The sequence below is a fragment of the Salmo trutta genome, chromosome 1 (genome assembly GCF_901001165.1).
Source record: "Salmo trutta chromosome 1, fSalTru1.1, whole genome shotgun sequence".
Lineage (NCBI taxonomy): Eukaryota > Metazoa > Chordata > Actinopteri > Salmoniformes > Salmonidae > Salmo > Salmo trutta.
The window spans coordinates 28,774,414-28,789,190 of NC_042957.1; the positions used below are offsets into that span (position 1 = coordinate 28,774,414).

Here is a 14,777-nt window from a genome sequence, read left to right on the forward strand (position 1 = left end):
ACATTGCAATTTATTGCCCTGGCCACATCTGCAGTCCTCATGCCTCCTTGCAGAATGCCTAAGGCACGTTCACGTAGATGAGCAGGGACCCTGGGCGTCTTTCTTTTGGTGTTTTTCAGAGTCAGTAGAAAGTCCTCTTTAGTGTCCTAAGTTTTCATAACTGTGACCTTAATTGCCTACCGTCTGTAAGCAGTAAGTGTCTTAACGACCGTTCCACAGGTGACTGTTCATTAATTGTTTATGGTTCATTGAACAAGCATGGGAAAGATCTGTGAAGTTATTTGGATTTTTACGAATGATCTTTGAAAGACAGGGTCCTGAAAAAGGGACTTTTCTTTGTTTGCTGAATTTATATATTGTTCTCATCCATCTACAAACAATACCCCATAATGACATGTGAAAACATTTTTTTAAGAAATGTTTGCAAATTTATTGAAAATTAAATACAGAACTATACAGTGCAAGTTAAAATTTCGGACACCTACTCATTCAAGGGTTTTTCTTTATTTTTACTATTTTCTACATTGTAGAATAATAGTGAAGACCTCAAAACTATGAAATAACACATATGGAATCATGTAGTATACAAAAAAAGTGTTAAACAAATCAAAATATATTTTATATTTGAGATTCTTTAGCCACCCTTGATGACAGTTTTGCACACTCTTGGCATTCTCTCAACCAGCTTCATGAGGTATGAGAAATGCATTCACCTGGAATGCATTTCAATTAACAGGTGTGCCTTGTTAAAAGTTAATTTGTGGAATTTCTTTCCTTCTTAATGCGTTTGAGCCAATCAGTTGTGTTGTGACAAGGCAGGGGTGGAATACAGAAGAAAGCCCTATTTGTTAAAAGACCAAGTCCATATTATGGCAAGAACAGCTCAAATAAGTAAAGAGAAACAACAGTCCATCATTACTTTAAGACATGTATGTCAGTCAACCTGGAAAATATCAAGAATGTTTATTCAAGTGGAGTCGCAAAAACCAAGTGCTATGATGAAACTGGCTCTCATGAGGACCACCACAGGAAAGGAAGACCCAGAGTCACCTCTGCTTCAGAGGATACGTCTATTAGAGTTACCAGCCTCAGAAATTGCAGCCCAAATAAATGCTTCACAGAGTTCAAGTAACAGACATCTCAACGTCAACTGTTCAGAGGAGACCGTGTGAATCAGGCCTTCATGGTCAAATAGCTGCAAAGAAACTACTACTAAAGGACACCAATAATAAGAAGAGACTTGCTTGGGCCAAGAAACACAAGGAATGGACATTAGACCGGTGGAAATCTGTTCTTTGGTCTGATGAGTCCAAATTTGAGATTTTAGGTTCCATCCGCCGTGTCTTTGTAAGTGAACGGATGATCTCCACATGTGTGGTTCCCACCGTGAAGCATGGAGGAGGAGCTACTTTGCTGGTGACACTGTCTGTAATTTATTTAGAATTCAAGGCACCCTTAACCAATATGGCTACCACAGCATTCTGCAGTGATATCCCATCTGGTTTGCGCTTAGTGGGACTATCATTTGCTTTTCAACAGGACAATGACCCAACAAACCTCCAGGCTGTGTAAGGGCTATTTGACTAAGAAGAAGAGTGATGGAGTGCTGCATCAGATGACCTGGCCTCCACAATCACCCGACTTCAACCCAATTGAGATGGTTTGGGATGAGTTGGACAGCAGAGTGAAGGAAAAGCAGCCAACAAGTGCTCAGCATATGTGGGAACTCCTTCAAGACTGTTGGAAAAGCATTCCAGGGGAAGCTGGTTGAGAGAATGCCAAGAGTGTGCAAAGCTGTCATCAAAGCAAAGGGTGGCTACTTTGAAGAATCTAAAATATAAAATATATTTTGATTTGTTTAACACTTTTTTGATCACTACAAAGCTCCATATTTGTTATTTCATAATTTTGATGTCTTCACTATTATTCTACAATGTAGAAAATACTAAAAATAAAGAAAAATCCTTGAATGAGTAGGTGTCTCCAAACCTTTGACCATTACTGTAAGTATTCACACCCCTGAGTCAATACTTTGTAGAATCACCTTTGGCAGCGATTAAAGTTGTGAGTCTTTCTGGGTAAGTCTCTAAGAGATTTCCACCCATGGATTTTGCAACATTTGCGCATTATTCTTTTCAAAATTCTGAAAGCTTTGTGAAATTGGTTGTTGATAGTTGCTAGACAACCATTGTCAAGTCTTGCCATATATTTTCAAAACTGTAATCAGGAACATGCACTGTCTTCTTGGTAAGCAACTCCTGTGTATATTTTGTTTTGTGTCTAAGGTTATTATCCTGCTGAAAGGTGAATTAATCTCCCAGTGTCTGGTGGAAAGCAGGCTGAACCAGGTTCTCCTCTAGGATTTTGACTGTGCTTAGCTCCATTCCGTTTCTTTTTTATCCTGAAAAACTCCCCAGTCCTTAACGATTACAAGCATACCCATAACATGATGCAGCCACCACTATGTTTGAAAATACGGAGAGTGGTACTCAATAATGTGTTGTATTGGATTTGCCCCAAACACAACACTTTGTATTCATGACAGAAAGTGAATTACTTTGCAACATTCTTTGCGGTATTACTTTAGTGCCTTGTTAAAAACAGGATGCATGTTTTGGAATACTTTTATTATATATAGGCTTCCTTCTTTTCACTCATTTAAAAATCATGTTAAACACTATTATTGCAACTTAAAACTATCCATGCAACTTATTATGTGACTTGTTAAGCACATTTTTTTAGGGTTATTTAGGCTTGCCATAAGAAAAGGTTTGAATACTTATTGACTCAAGACATTTTAGCTTTACATTTGTAATTATTTTCTCAAAGAAATTGACATTTTGTGGTATTGTGTGTATGCCAGTGACAAAAATATGTATTTAATCCACTTTAAATTCAGTCCGTAACACAATAAAATGTGGAAAAAGTCAAGGGGTGTGAATAATTTCTGAAAGCACTGTACCTACACTCTAATTCTCTGTTCCCATAGGATAACACTTTGGAGAACCCTTTTTGGTTCCAGGTAGAACCCTTTTGATTCCAGGTAGAACCCTTTTGGGTTCCATGTATAACTATTTTCACAGAGGGTTCTACATGGAACCCAAAAGGGTTCTACCTGGAACCAAAAAGGGTTCTCCAATGGGAACAGCCAAACAACCTTTTTGGAACCCTTTTTTTAATTAAGAGTGTAGGATTCGATTTGTCAATCACTACTTCTAATAAGTATTCTACTGTCAGATAGTACAGTGATGAGAACCACGGCCTCTGATGAGTTTGGTAACTGTTTGGGTCAGACCTGAACAAGAACACCTGTGTATTAGAGGAGCTAAGTTGTGCATGCATTTCTAGAGACAGAGTAGACATGTTGTTCTGGATGGAACCCTGGCACTGCAGGACACCACAAACCGTCCCCACGACAACAGTAGCTCTTTCAGCCAAACAGCACGGCCCACTCCCTCCCATTCTGAGTCTGAACAGTAGACTACACTTCAACACAGAACAAAGAACACTTCACATTTACCAAACAATCCTTGGGCTGTTAACAGTGCACATTTATGTGTGATTGAACTTGCGACTTTGGTTATTTTCAGATGCACCTTTTATGAGCAGCAAAAAGACCTCAAGGAAACATTCAATAAGCTAAGGTGACCAGATTTTGGAAATTAAAATGTTTGCAATAGTCCTTTTAAATACTTGTATTAATTATAACACAGAAATTGATTACCCGTCGGGGACATTTTTGGGGACAGCTCTAGCCGGGGTCAGGCCACCAAAACCATGGACTGTCCCCAGAAATGGGGGATGGGGGGAGTCTGGTCACCCTACAATAAGAAGTGGCTTGTAACTCGACCTATTACAAAACCACATCTGGATTGTGTCTAAGTCAGGGAGAATTCCAATACAACTATCTAATAATGGAATGCATTACTACAATATTGTTTAAAGAAAGCCTAATTCTCCAAAGCAAAGAACACACGTTTTGGTATCAAAGCAGAAGTCTGGCACTCAGCCCTTATTAGAGAGTAATGAACAGTCGCTACCCAGCACACAAACACAACATTTCCTCTCAGAGGACTCTATCTCAGTGTTCCACTGACGACAGCAGTGACCTGCTCTTTTGCTGTTGTTTTTCCCTCCACCACCTCAGATGAGGTGGATTTACATGTACAATTTCCAGGTCATTGTGGAAATATATATCAAGATTGACTTTGGGCAAACGGAGCGGTGTCAGAATCAGTGTTTTTGTGCATGTTATCAGCTCACTGCAGACTGCTCCCTGCCCCCACTTCCTGTCTCTCAGCCAGGAAACCAATGACTGGGCCTGGACACACTACTACAGCCAACCTGCACACTGAGCCCACTGTCCTAGCACACAGCACTGACACATGTCAACAGAAAACCCTGGCCAGACCATGTGTTACACTAACATACCAGTACACTAGCATGACCACTACATGTTTATGGAACATTAGCTGCTTTCATACCACAACTTTTACACATTTCTGCCCGAAATAGTTTCTCTGAATAGTACAACGGATGGTGGTATGGTGCTAACAGAACTTGAGAATAAATCAACAACATCCACATGGGCTGTAGAATGGAATGCCAGACACAAAAATGCAAAGTCAAATTCTGTTTAAAGTAGCCTTAATCTTGGTTATGTCCTAATAGAAGACAAGTGTCCTCTTTACATATTCCCATCTGTTTTAAATAGCACAACCATATTTCTATGTATTTCTTTTGAGGAGCTCGCTTTGTGAGTAAGTATACACCAGCATTAACAAATATGAGAAAAGAGTACGGGTAATACATCTATTAAAGTTTTCGAAAATCTACTTACACAAATTCTTCTTCATGAGCACTTCGGCACGCAATGCAGAAGCAGAGTGAGGAAGTGGTATAGGGTTCAGAATACGTTGACATGAAACTCAACTCAGGAACTTGATTAGCCAACCACCTTCACAAAACACAGCAAAAAAAAGTGACATTTTGAATACAAGCTGTGCAATGAAAAAGGTTTATGCCACTTTGTGATTTTGGCCTAGTTTTCAGGAACAATTCATAAGATCAAAGGAGTAAAAAAATATTTAACCTTTCTACACATGCTATACAGACAAAACCATTTCATACAATCTTTTGATGGTGAAGCATCAATGCAGAGGGAAACATAATCAAGGTACCAGCTTTATTGCAGAACAGTTGAAGCCGTTTCCTTCCAGACAGCTAGTAAATCTGCCTCCATGTTCACCATTAGACTGGCTGACTGGGATGTTTAAGTGCACTTCTAAAACCATGGATTTAGGTTACTTGTTAATTAGCCTCTTTAATTGGGTGTTTTGTCTGACCTTCTGTCTCTATCCATATAGATCAATAATGTTAGTCTAAGTCTACATTTTAGACTGTCTGGACAGCCAGACAAGACCCATGGTCTCTATTCCAAGGCCTCTACAATATCCCCCGGTCAATTCATTAGCGTGGTCATTCCAGACGCTTTCAGCTGCACTTTTATGTTAAAACAAAAGTCAACTAAACTTCTACAATGGATCTCTCCAGCTCTTACGTCCCTCTCTCCCCTCTTTCTCCAAGACTAGATGAGAACATATAGATGCTGTTTTGGGAAGATGGAGCTGTCGTTCAGTGTGAAATTCAAAGGAAGCTGAACGTTGGTACTTAGAAGAGTCTTTCTACACAGTAAAGGTTCCTTAGTCGGCAGTTATTTGTTCAGTGTTAGTTTCCGGCTTGTCAGCGCAACAGCGTGGGTGTATTGCCCAACTTTTGACATGACACAGCGCTGTAACATCGGTCTCATACACAGTTGAATCCATCTCAGCCAAATAGTACTTGCAGTCTTATCAATATTATCTTTACGTGTAAGACTGAATCCAAACCATGACCGTATTGAGTTTCAAAAATATTGAATGCACAATGTTGTCAAACTCAGGGACAGCTAGCTTGGAGGAGTTGTCAGTCACGTTAGCCTGCATGAGTTCATACCTCAGGCCTCCAGCTCTTCTGTCAGGAATGATCATTTTCAGCCTTCTCCCCTCAGCTCCCCTCTCTGTTCCTGCGGCACCCATGCAAAAACAAGCCTGTGAAATATCTCCACTGTGTTTATGTAACTGTGTACAGCCTGCCAGAGGCACGCAGGCCAGCCTTTCACTGCTGCTCATTCCTATGCAACCCACAGATCTAGTACCACAAGTTTTAGAGGCACGTTGGAGTACATTCGGAATCTGAAATGGTTTTTAGCAGCTAGTGATTATCTGTCATCTGTTCCAGATCTGCCAAGCCAGTTAGAACAAGAAGGGGCTGTTCTAAGATGCATTCTGATAGGAATGAAAGAAAGGAGATATCAGTCATGAATGTGACACAGTACTTTATGTCCTAAAATATTAGATAAAGACAATTTTCCCAAGCAGTTGATAAGTTCTAAAACAAAAAGTAGACCAGGCTTACCCTAAAAGATGATCCTCCAAATTGAAAGACAAACCCTGAGGAATAACAGAAATCTCAACCGCAAAGAGTAAACTGAGGACAAAAGCAAAACAGTCTGTTGAATTGAACAAAGACCACTACGTAGGAGAGTACCAAGACGTGCATTTGGCACATAGCAACTCCGTCAGCTGTTCAGACTGCCGAAACCTGCTGAGAGGAGCTACCACAGCGGCTAATAAGTCCTAATTTAGCACTTACATTTCAATAAGGAATACAATCCTTCAGGACTTTCACCTCTTCTAATTTGAATAGGAATAGCTCATTTTAGTAGAAAAGAAAGTGTTATAGGTCAAAGTGCAAATTCTCAAAGTACAGCACTTCTAAAAGCTGTGAATATTATGAGCACATGCACTTCACATGACATATGATACCTGTGCCAATATTATTCTGACAAAACATTCAATCCTTTGAACTGAGATTAGAAGAACCTCAGAAACACCGTAGAGGACAAATGAGAAACACAATGCTCCTGAAAATCAGAATAAAACTGCTGGATAACAAGAGAAGGCTGACATCATGCAGTGATTGGGTGAGGTATGTGGTAGTAGACAGACGGGCGGATGGCTAATCAATGTCTCTTCATTATTGATGAGGCTGCTTCTTCATCTGCAGGAAGTTAGGATCCATTAACTCCTCGTCTTACCTCCTGTTCTCACCCACCTCCGACCTTCCTCCATTAACATCACCATCACACCACCTCACTGGGGACTGTCTGGCTGACATTGAGCAGTCTGACCTACACCAACTAGAACAAAAGACATGCTTCAGCAAGTTGGGTCGATATGATTGTAATGTGTGCAGTGCATCTCCATACGTTACCTTTATGCAAGTGGCTGGTTCGTAGAGCCTCTTCGGTTTGTCGTTCCTAGGGAGATCTGGTTGATTTGTTTCCATCTTCTTAAATGTTACTTATGAGAAGTGATGGATTGATACTATTAGTGTCCTTGCCTGAACCCAGCCAACACATCTTATAACAAAACAGAACGAGACCCAAATGCAGACACAGGAGGCAGATGGTTTGAGTCTCTGATATTTATTAATAGACAAGGGGCAGGCAAGAGGCAGGTCGAGGACAGGCAGAAGTTCGTGAACCAGGTCAGAGTCAGATGGGTACAGAACGGCAGGCAGGCTCGAGGTCAGGGCAGGCAGAATAATATGGCAGGCAAGCTCAGGGCAAGCCAGAAAAGGTTGGAACTGGGAGGACTAGAAAACATGTACTAGACAAACAGGCGTGTGGAAAACCACGCTGGTAGGCTTGACAAGACTAACTGGCAACAGACAAACAGAAACCACTGTTTGTCTAAATACACAGGGGATAATGGGAACAAATGGGAGACACCTGGTGGGGGGTGGAGACAAGCACAAGACAGGTGAAACAGATCAGGCTGTGACAGTACTCCCCCCTCTAGGGGCACCACCTGGCGTCCTACGCGGGCGCATACCTGGTTGACCGGGATTCCGGTGGTGAAAGTCAGCGATGAGGGCCGTGTCCAGGATTTCCTTAGCAGGGACCCAGCACCTCTCCTCCAGGCCATAACCCCCCCAGTCAACCAGGTACTGGAAAGCCCTGCCCCGAGGTCGAACACTCAGGAGTCGCCTCACCATGTATGCCGGATGGCCATCGATGAGACGGGGAGGGAGGGGCCTGGAAACAGATCAGGGTGTGACACATCTTCCAGACTTCCTCTGATCCCATTAGCTTTTGCTGAGGAGCTTTCATGACGCTTCCCTTTGGAATGCTCTCCATGTAGTCATGACAACAGCCATGCTCCCTTTGGTGCTCTGCTTTCTGGAAGTGGTTTAGAAGACGAAACCATTACATACCACATCTTAATCATAATACACAGCTTTAGGCAAATGTACGGCCCAGTCAGTTATCACCCATATTGATTGGTGCCTGCTTTTTATGACTGAATGAACATAACTTCTGCCTACAGCAATATCGCAAGTTTTCATGGAGCGTGTGATATTGCCCATTCCATGATGAAAATGTGCCATTTGCAGCCTCATATGAACAAATTAGTCATATTTAAGTTTTACTACCTCATATAACAGCATTATTTCAGGGGCAGCAGGTAGCCTAGTAGTTAGAGCGTTGGGCCAGTAACCGTAAAGGTTGCTGGATCGAATTCCAGAGCCTAGGAGGTAGAAATCTGTCATTCTGCACCTGAACAAGGCAGTTAACCCACTGTTCCCCGGTAGGCTGTCATTGTAAATAAGAATTTGTTCTTAACTGACTTGCCTAGTTAAATAAAAAAAATATTGTGACACAAGATAGGTTTCATTTAGAGAGTAAATAGTTTCACAAGATTGTATCTATGGCATAATTCCTGTTCAATAGCCAGCAGCACGACATCAAGTCAATAATGAATCTCATTATCAAACACTGATCTGCATATTTATACAAATTCGTGAGAATACAACACACACGCATGCATGTACACACACGGTGACAAGTCACAAATAATATTCAGTACATTACTGTTTCAAACATTGTGTAATTTTTGCTTTTTTTCCACTGACTCCTTGTCCCAGTCCACATCCAAATCATCATCCTCGAAGTTGGAGGAGCTGAACACAGAGAAGCCAGAGAAAAGGCCTTCAGAGCCCAGCTCAAAACACTTCCTCTTTTTAGGGTTGCCAGCAGAATCTCCAGCAGGGGTCTGGCCCTTACCATTGACTGTCTGTAATTCTTTGCCTCCACTAACCCTTGCCTCAGTCCTATCCTCTGTAGAGGCTTTAGCTTGCGTCCCTGTCCTCTGCTGTATGTTGGTGATAGCTTGTGTCCTTGTGTCCTGGTGCCCTGCTTTAAGCTCTATGGAGGAGGTTACCTGAGCCCCTGATGTCGGAGTTGTTTTTGGGGTTCTAACTTCCTGGTCTTTTGTGGTTGTGAAGGAGAAGCTGGAGAGTTTGGCCAGGGTAGAGGCCGCCACAGTGGGCTTTGGGTGGCCTGGCTGTAATGGGGGTGGTGGTGGCTCTATGGGGGTTGTTGATGTTGTTCTGTTCTCACCTAGAGCCATACTGCTTGGTCTGCTCAGCAGCTGCTGGCGTTTCTGCTCTGTCCCATGATCCCCCCCACCCCCACCACTTCCCTCTGCCCTGGGACCACTGACCTCTGGGCTCAGGTCACACGACACCTCAGTGAAAAAGTATTTTTCGGGCAGACTGAACCCTCAGTCTCAGCTTCTTGGCTGCACTGCTGCCCTCTGCTGGCCTGTCTTTGTAACGCTGTTTCTCACTCTCCCTTTTCTGTTCTGTCTTTCTCTATCGCAGAAGAAGCTGTGTTATGATTGCCTCTGTTCTGTGGGTTTGCTTTGCTATGTGGACCTCCATTCTCTGTGTGAAAGTCTGAGCTGTCAGGATAAGGACAGAGGTTTAGTGTGGGACATCTTCTCTCTAGTCTTAAATGTGAACACTGTGAACTTAGAGTGCAGTTCTTCTCCCATGCCCCCACAGTATCAGAGGGGTCCTGGTCTCCCGACGGAAGGTTACAAGGGACATTGTTCTTCTTTGAGTTGCATTTCTTCCCTGCTCGAGGTGTGCTGTGGGAGGGCAGGGAGTCTGTGGAGAAGGCCTGCTCAAGATGGTCTATGAGGTCTCTGCTGGTGCTGCCTCCTCCCACAGATTCCTCTCCCTGCAGGGGAACATTAGTCATCTCTCCGAGCCTTTTGTCTCGCAGCTTCTTAGACACCTTCTGTACCACAGAGCTGGATGTGTCTTTAACTACTTTAACTAGCTCTCCCTACAGCTCTCCCTACAGCTCCCCCTATAGCTCCCCCTACAGCTCTCCCTACAGCTCTCCCTACAGCTCCCCCTACAGCTCTCCCTACAGCTCCCCCTACAGCTCTTCCTACAGCTCCCCCTACAGCTCTTCCTACAGCTCCCCCTACAGCTCTTCCAACAGCTCTCCTTACAACTCCCCCTACAGCTCCCCCTACAGCTCTCCCTACAGCTCTCTCTACAGCTCCCCCTATAGCTCCCCCTACAGCTCTTCCTACAGCTCCCCTTACAGCTCTCCCTACCGCTCTCTCTACAGCTCCCCCTACAGCTCTCCCTACAGCTCTCCCTACAGCTCTCTCTACAGCTCCCCCTATAGCTCCCCCTACAGCTCTTCCTACAGCTCCCCCTACAGCTCCCCCTACAGCTCTCCCTACAGCTCTCCCTTACAGCTCTTCCTACAGCTCCCCCTACAGCTCTCCCTTACAGCTCTCCCTACAGCTCTCCCTACAGCTCTCCCTACAGCTCTTCCTACAGCTCTTCCTACAGCTCTCCCTACAGCTCTTCCTACAGCTCCCCCTACAGCTCTCCCTACAGCTCTCCCTACAGTTCCCCCTACAGCTCTCCCTACAGCTCTCCCTACAGCTCCCCCTACAGCTCCCCTTACAGCTCTCCCTACAGCTCCCCCTACAGCTCCCCTTACAGCTCTCCCTACAGCTCTCTCTACCGCTCTCTCTACCGCCTCCTCCACAGCAGTTTTCCTGGGCATCTTATCGCACACAGGCGATCTCCCACTCTTGCGTGCAGCACCACTGTTGCCTGGCAACAACCAGGGGGGTGGTCAGGGGGGGTTGTCAGATTTCGGGCCTGCTTTGAGGAAGAGTTGTGGTTATCTTGTGTGGATGTTGCGGTTGTATTGTGTGGATGTTGTAATAGGTGAGGTGATGAAGGGTGAGGTGGTGTCTCCTCCCTCCACTGGGCCGGCCAGTGAGTGGAACCAGTCCAGTCCACTCTCTGAGTCTGTGGTTATGTCAGAGCGCCCTGGACCCCTTATTGGAGCGTTAGAGCTCTTCTCTACGTAATGACAACCAATGCTCAGATCACTGTGTTGTGCAGAGGAGTACATTTTTCTGTTCTACTTTATGGGAGCATGGCCCATTATCCTGCAGCCTAAAGAAAGCACAATGACTCACTGTATATGAGAGGGAAATCTTACTCCTTCACAGTATTTTCACTGGGCTAGGGTTTAGAGATAATATGTTGGTGGGGAGATGTTATAAGTGGGATTTATACGGAACAAAATATAAACGCAACATGTAAAGTGTTAGTCCCATGTTTCATGAGCTGAAATAAAAGATCCCAGAAATGTTCCATATGCACAAAAAGCTTATTTCTCTCAAATTTTGTGCACAAATTTGTTTACATCACTGTTAGTGTGAATTTTTCATTTGCCAAGATAATCCATCCACCTGACAGGTGTGGCATATCAAGAATCTGATTAAACAGCACGATCATTGCATAGGTTCACCTTGTGCTGGGGACAATAAAAGGCCACTCTAAAATGTGCAGTTTTGCCACACAACACAATGCCACAGATGTCTCCTGTTTTGTGAGAGTGGAATTGGCATGCTGACTGCAGGAATGTCCACCACAGCTGTTGACAGATAACTGAATGTTAATTTCTCTACCTTAAGCTGCCTCTAACGTAGTTTTATAGAATTTGGCAGTACTTCCAACCGGCCTCACAACCGCAGACCAGGTGTAACCATGCCAGTCCAGGACCTCAATATCCGGCTTCTTCACCTGCGGAATCGTCTGAGTCCAGCGTCCCGGGCAGCTGATGAAACTGTGGATTTGCACAACCGAAGAATTTCTGCACAAACTGTCAGAAACCGTCTCAGGGAAGCTCATCTGCGTGCTCGTCATCCTCACCAGGGTCTTGACCTGACTGCAGTTTGGCGTGTTGTAAGCGACTTCAGTGGGCAAATGCTCACCTTCGATGGTCACTGGCACGCTGGAGAAGTGTGATCTTCACAGATAAATCCCAGTTTCAACTGTACCGGGCAGATAGCAGGCAGCGTGTATGGCGTTGTGTGGGTGAGCAGTTTGCTGATGTCAACGTTGTGAACAGAGTGCCCCATGGTGGAGGTGGGGTTATGGTATGGGCAGGTATAAGCTACGGACAATGAACAGAATTGCATTTTATCTATGCCAATTTGCACAGAGATACCGTGACGAGATCCTGAGGCCCATTGTCGTGCCATTCATCTGCCGCCATCAGCTCATGTTTCAGCATGATAATACACGATACCATGTTGCAAGGATCTGTACACAATTCGCGGAAGCTGAAAATGTCCCAATTCTTCCATGGCCTGCATACTAACCAGATATGTCACCCCTTGAGCTTGTTTGGGATGCTCTGGATCAATGTGTACGACAGCGTGTTCCAGTTCCAATATCCAGCAACTTCGCACAGCCATTGAAGATGAGCAGGACAACATTCCACAGGCCACAATCAACAGCCTGATCAACTCTATGTAAAGAAGATGTGTCGCGCTGCATGGTGGTCACACCAGATACTGACTGGTTTTCTGATCCACATTCCTACCTTTTTTTTAAGGTATCTGTGACCAACAGATGCATATCTGTATTCCCGGTTATGTGAAATCCATAGATTAGGGCCTACTGAATTTATTTCAATTGACTGATTTCCATATATGAACTGTAACTCATTAAAACCTTTGAAATTGTTGCATGTTGCGTTTATATAATTTGTTCAGTGTAGTTTGAAAAGAGTATGTGTGTGTGCTTAGTTTGGGCATTTCATACTCTTGACAGGTTTCCCATTTTCCAGTTCTGCATAGGTTCATACACCACAAAACTTTGTCCTTTGAGTCTCCACAACTATAACTCACGCTCATCATCTCACCTTGAGAGCCTGTCCATCTCCTTGTTGAGGATGTGTAGGAGCTGGAGTCCCTCCAGAATGAACTGACACTGTGTCCGGTACTGCTGACTGGGGTTGTCAGGAAATGACATGTGCAGAGCATTTCTATCTCCCAGGAGAGCGCCCCCTAAGGCACAGACACACAACCAATCTCCCAGGAGAGCGCCCCCTAAGACACAGACACACAACCAATCTCCCAGGAGAGCGCCCCCTAAGGCACAGACACACAACCAATCTCCCAGGAGAGCGCCCCCTAAGACACAGACACACAACCAATCTCCCAGGAGAGTGCCCCCTAAGGCACAGACACACAACCAATCTCCCAGGAGAGCGCCCCCTAAGGCACAGACACACAACCAATCTCCCAGGAGAGCGCCCCCTAAGGCACAGACACACAACCAATCTCCCAGGAGAGCGCCCCCTAAGGCACAGACACACAACCAATCTCCCAGGAGAGCGCCGCCTAAGACAGAGACACACAACCAATCTCCCAGACACTTGCATTTCCATTTCCATTTCATGTGATGCATGCCATGAAGTGTTGGGCTAATGACATTACCATATACACTCAATGAAATTGTAAAATGTAAGATCATATAACGGTTTCCTAGCTGCATAGAGCACTCCGTGACAGAGACCTCAACAACAGCATCCTCCACAGTGACAATGTCTGGAAACATCAACCTGGCACGTGCTGCAAGGACCAAGAGAAACATAATAAGCTGTTTGATCACATATGAACGACTAAACATTCATATAATAAATATGATAATAAATATGAATTATTACAGTTTCAGTAAATACTAAACACCTTAGTAAATGAACTAAACCTAATTGAGTGTAGAAAGAAAATAATGAGGCTGAGGCTCTCCAGCTTGCGGTCGGTGGCGTGGGCTGCGTTCCGCTGTCGCTTTGCTTCTGCAACTGGTAGTAGCCTCTGGACAGAATGGAGTTGGCCTCCTCAGACACCCGCGGCTGCAGCCCCTTGGTAAGGCAGAAATAGGCCTTCATCTTCTCCATGCACCACAGAGACTCCTATGATTGGCTGGGAGCTCCTGGAGGGCAGATGAAGGGGTTATTATTATCAGGGTCGTATTCATTATCAAATCAATTTTGTATTTGTCACATGTGCCGAATACAACAGGTGTAGACCTTACCGTGAAATGCTTACTTACAAGTGTCGTGTCTTTGGCATCATTAAAACTGAAGACATATTTATCAAATAACTCTCTGTAATTATTATTACGCGATTAACCTGATTAATCATGTAACTGTAATTAACTAGGAAGTCGGGGCACCAAGGAAAATATTCAGATTACAAAGTTATAATTTTCCTAATACAACTTTCAGATATTTTAATATCTGATCAATTAGTCTTCGAATTAATGAATTATTATTTACCTCACGCCAGTCTCATTCCAAACGTCGTAAATTGTTGGTTTTCTGCACGAACCCAGTCTTCACTATGAGTCATCCATACATCAATTGTCTTAAAATCATTTATTTACTAACTAAGTAATTCACAGAAATGCATAACAAACAGCAGATATCGTTACAAAGAAATGATAGGGGAATGTGCCCTAGTGGGCTAAACCGGCTTGGCGGCTTCTTAGACAAA

The 14,777-nt window shown here is 44.0% G+C and overlaps 1 protein-coding gene across 1 annotated transcript in view; it reads right to left on the bottom strand.

Annotated features, from left to right (window-relative positions):
* Window positions 1-4,881, bottom strand: part of LOC115193286 (centrosomal protein of 85 kDa-like) — a 70,849-nt gene extending 65,968 nt beyond the window's left edge. The window contains exon 1 of the mRNA XM_029752092.1: window positions 4,841-4,881. Within this exon, the coding sequence (XP_029607952.1) occupies window positions 4,841-4,856 (16 nt within the window). The 5' untranslated portion in view covers window positions 4,857-4,881. The remainder of the gene's footprint in view (window positions 1-4,840) is intronic.
* Window positions 4,882-14,777: the final 9,896 nt, after the last annotated feature.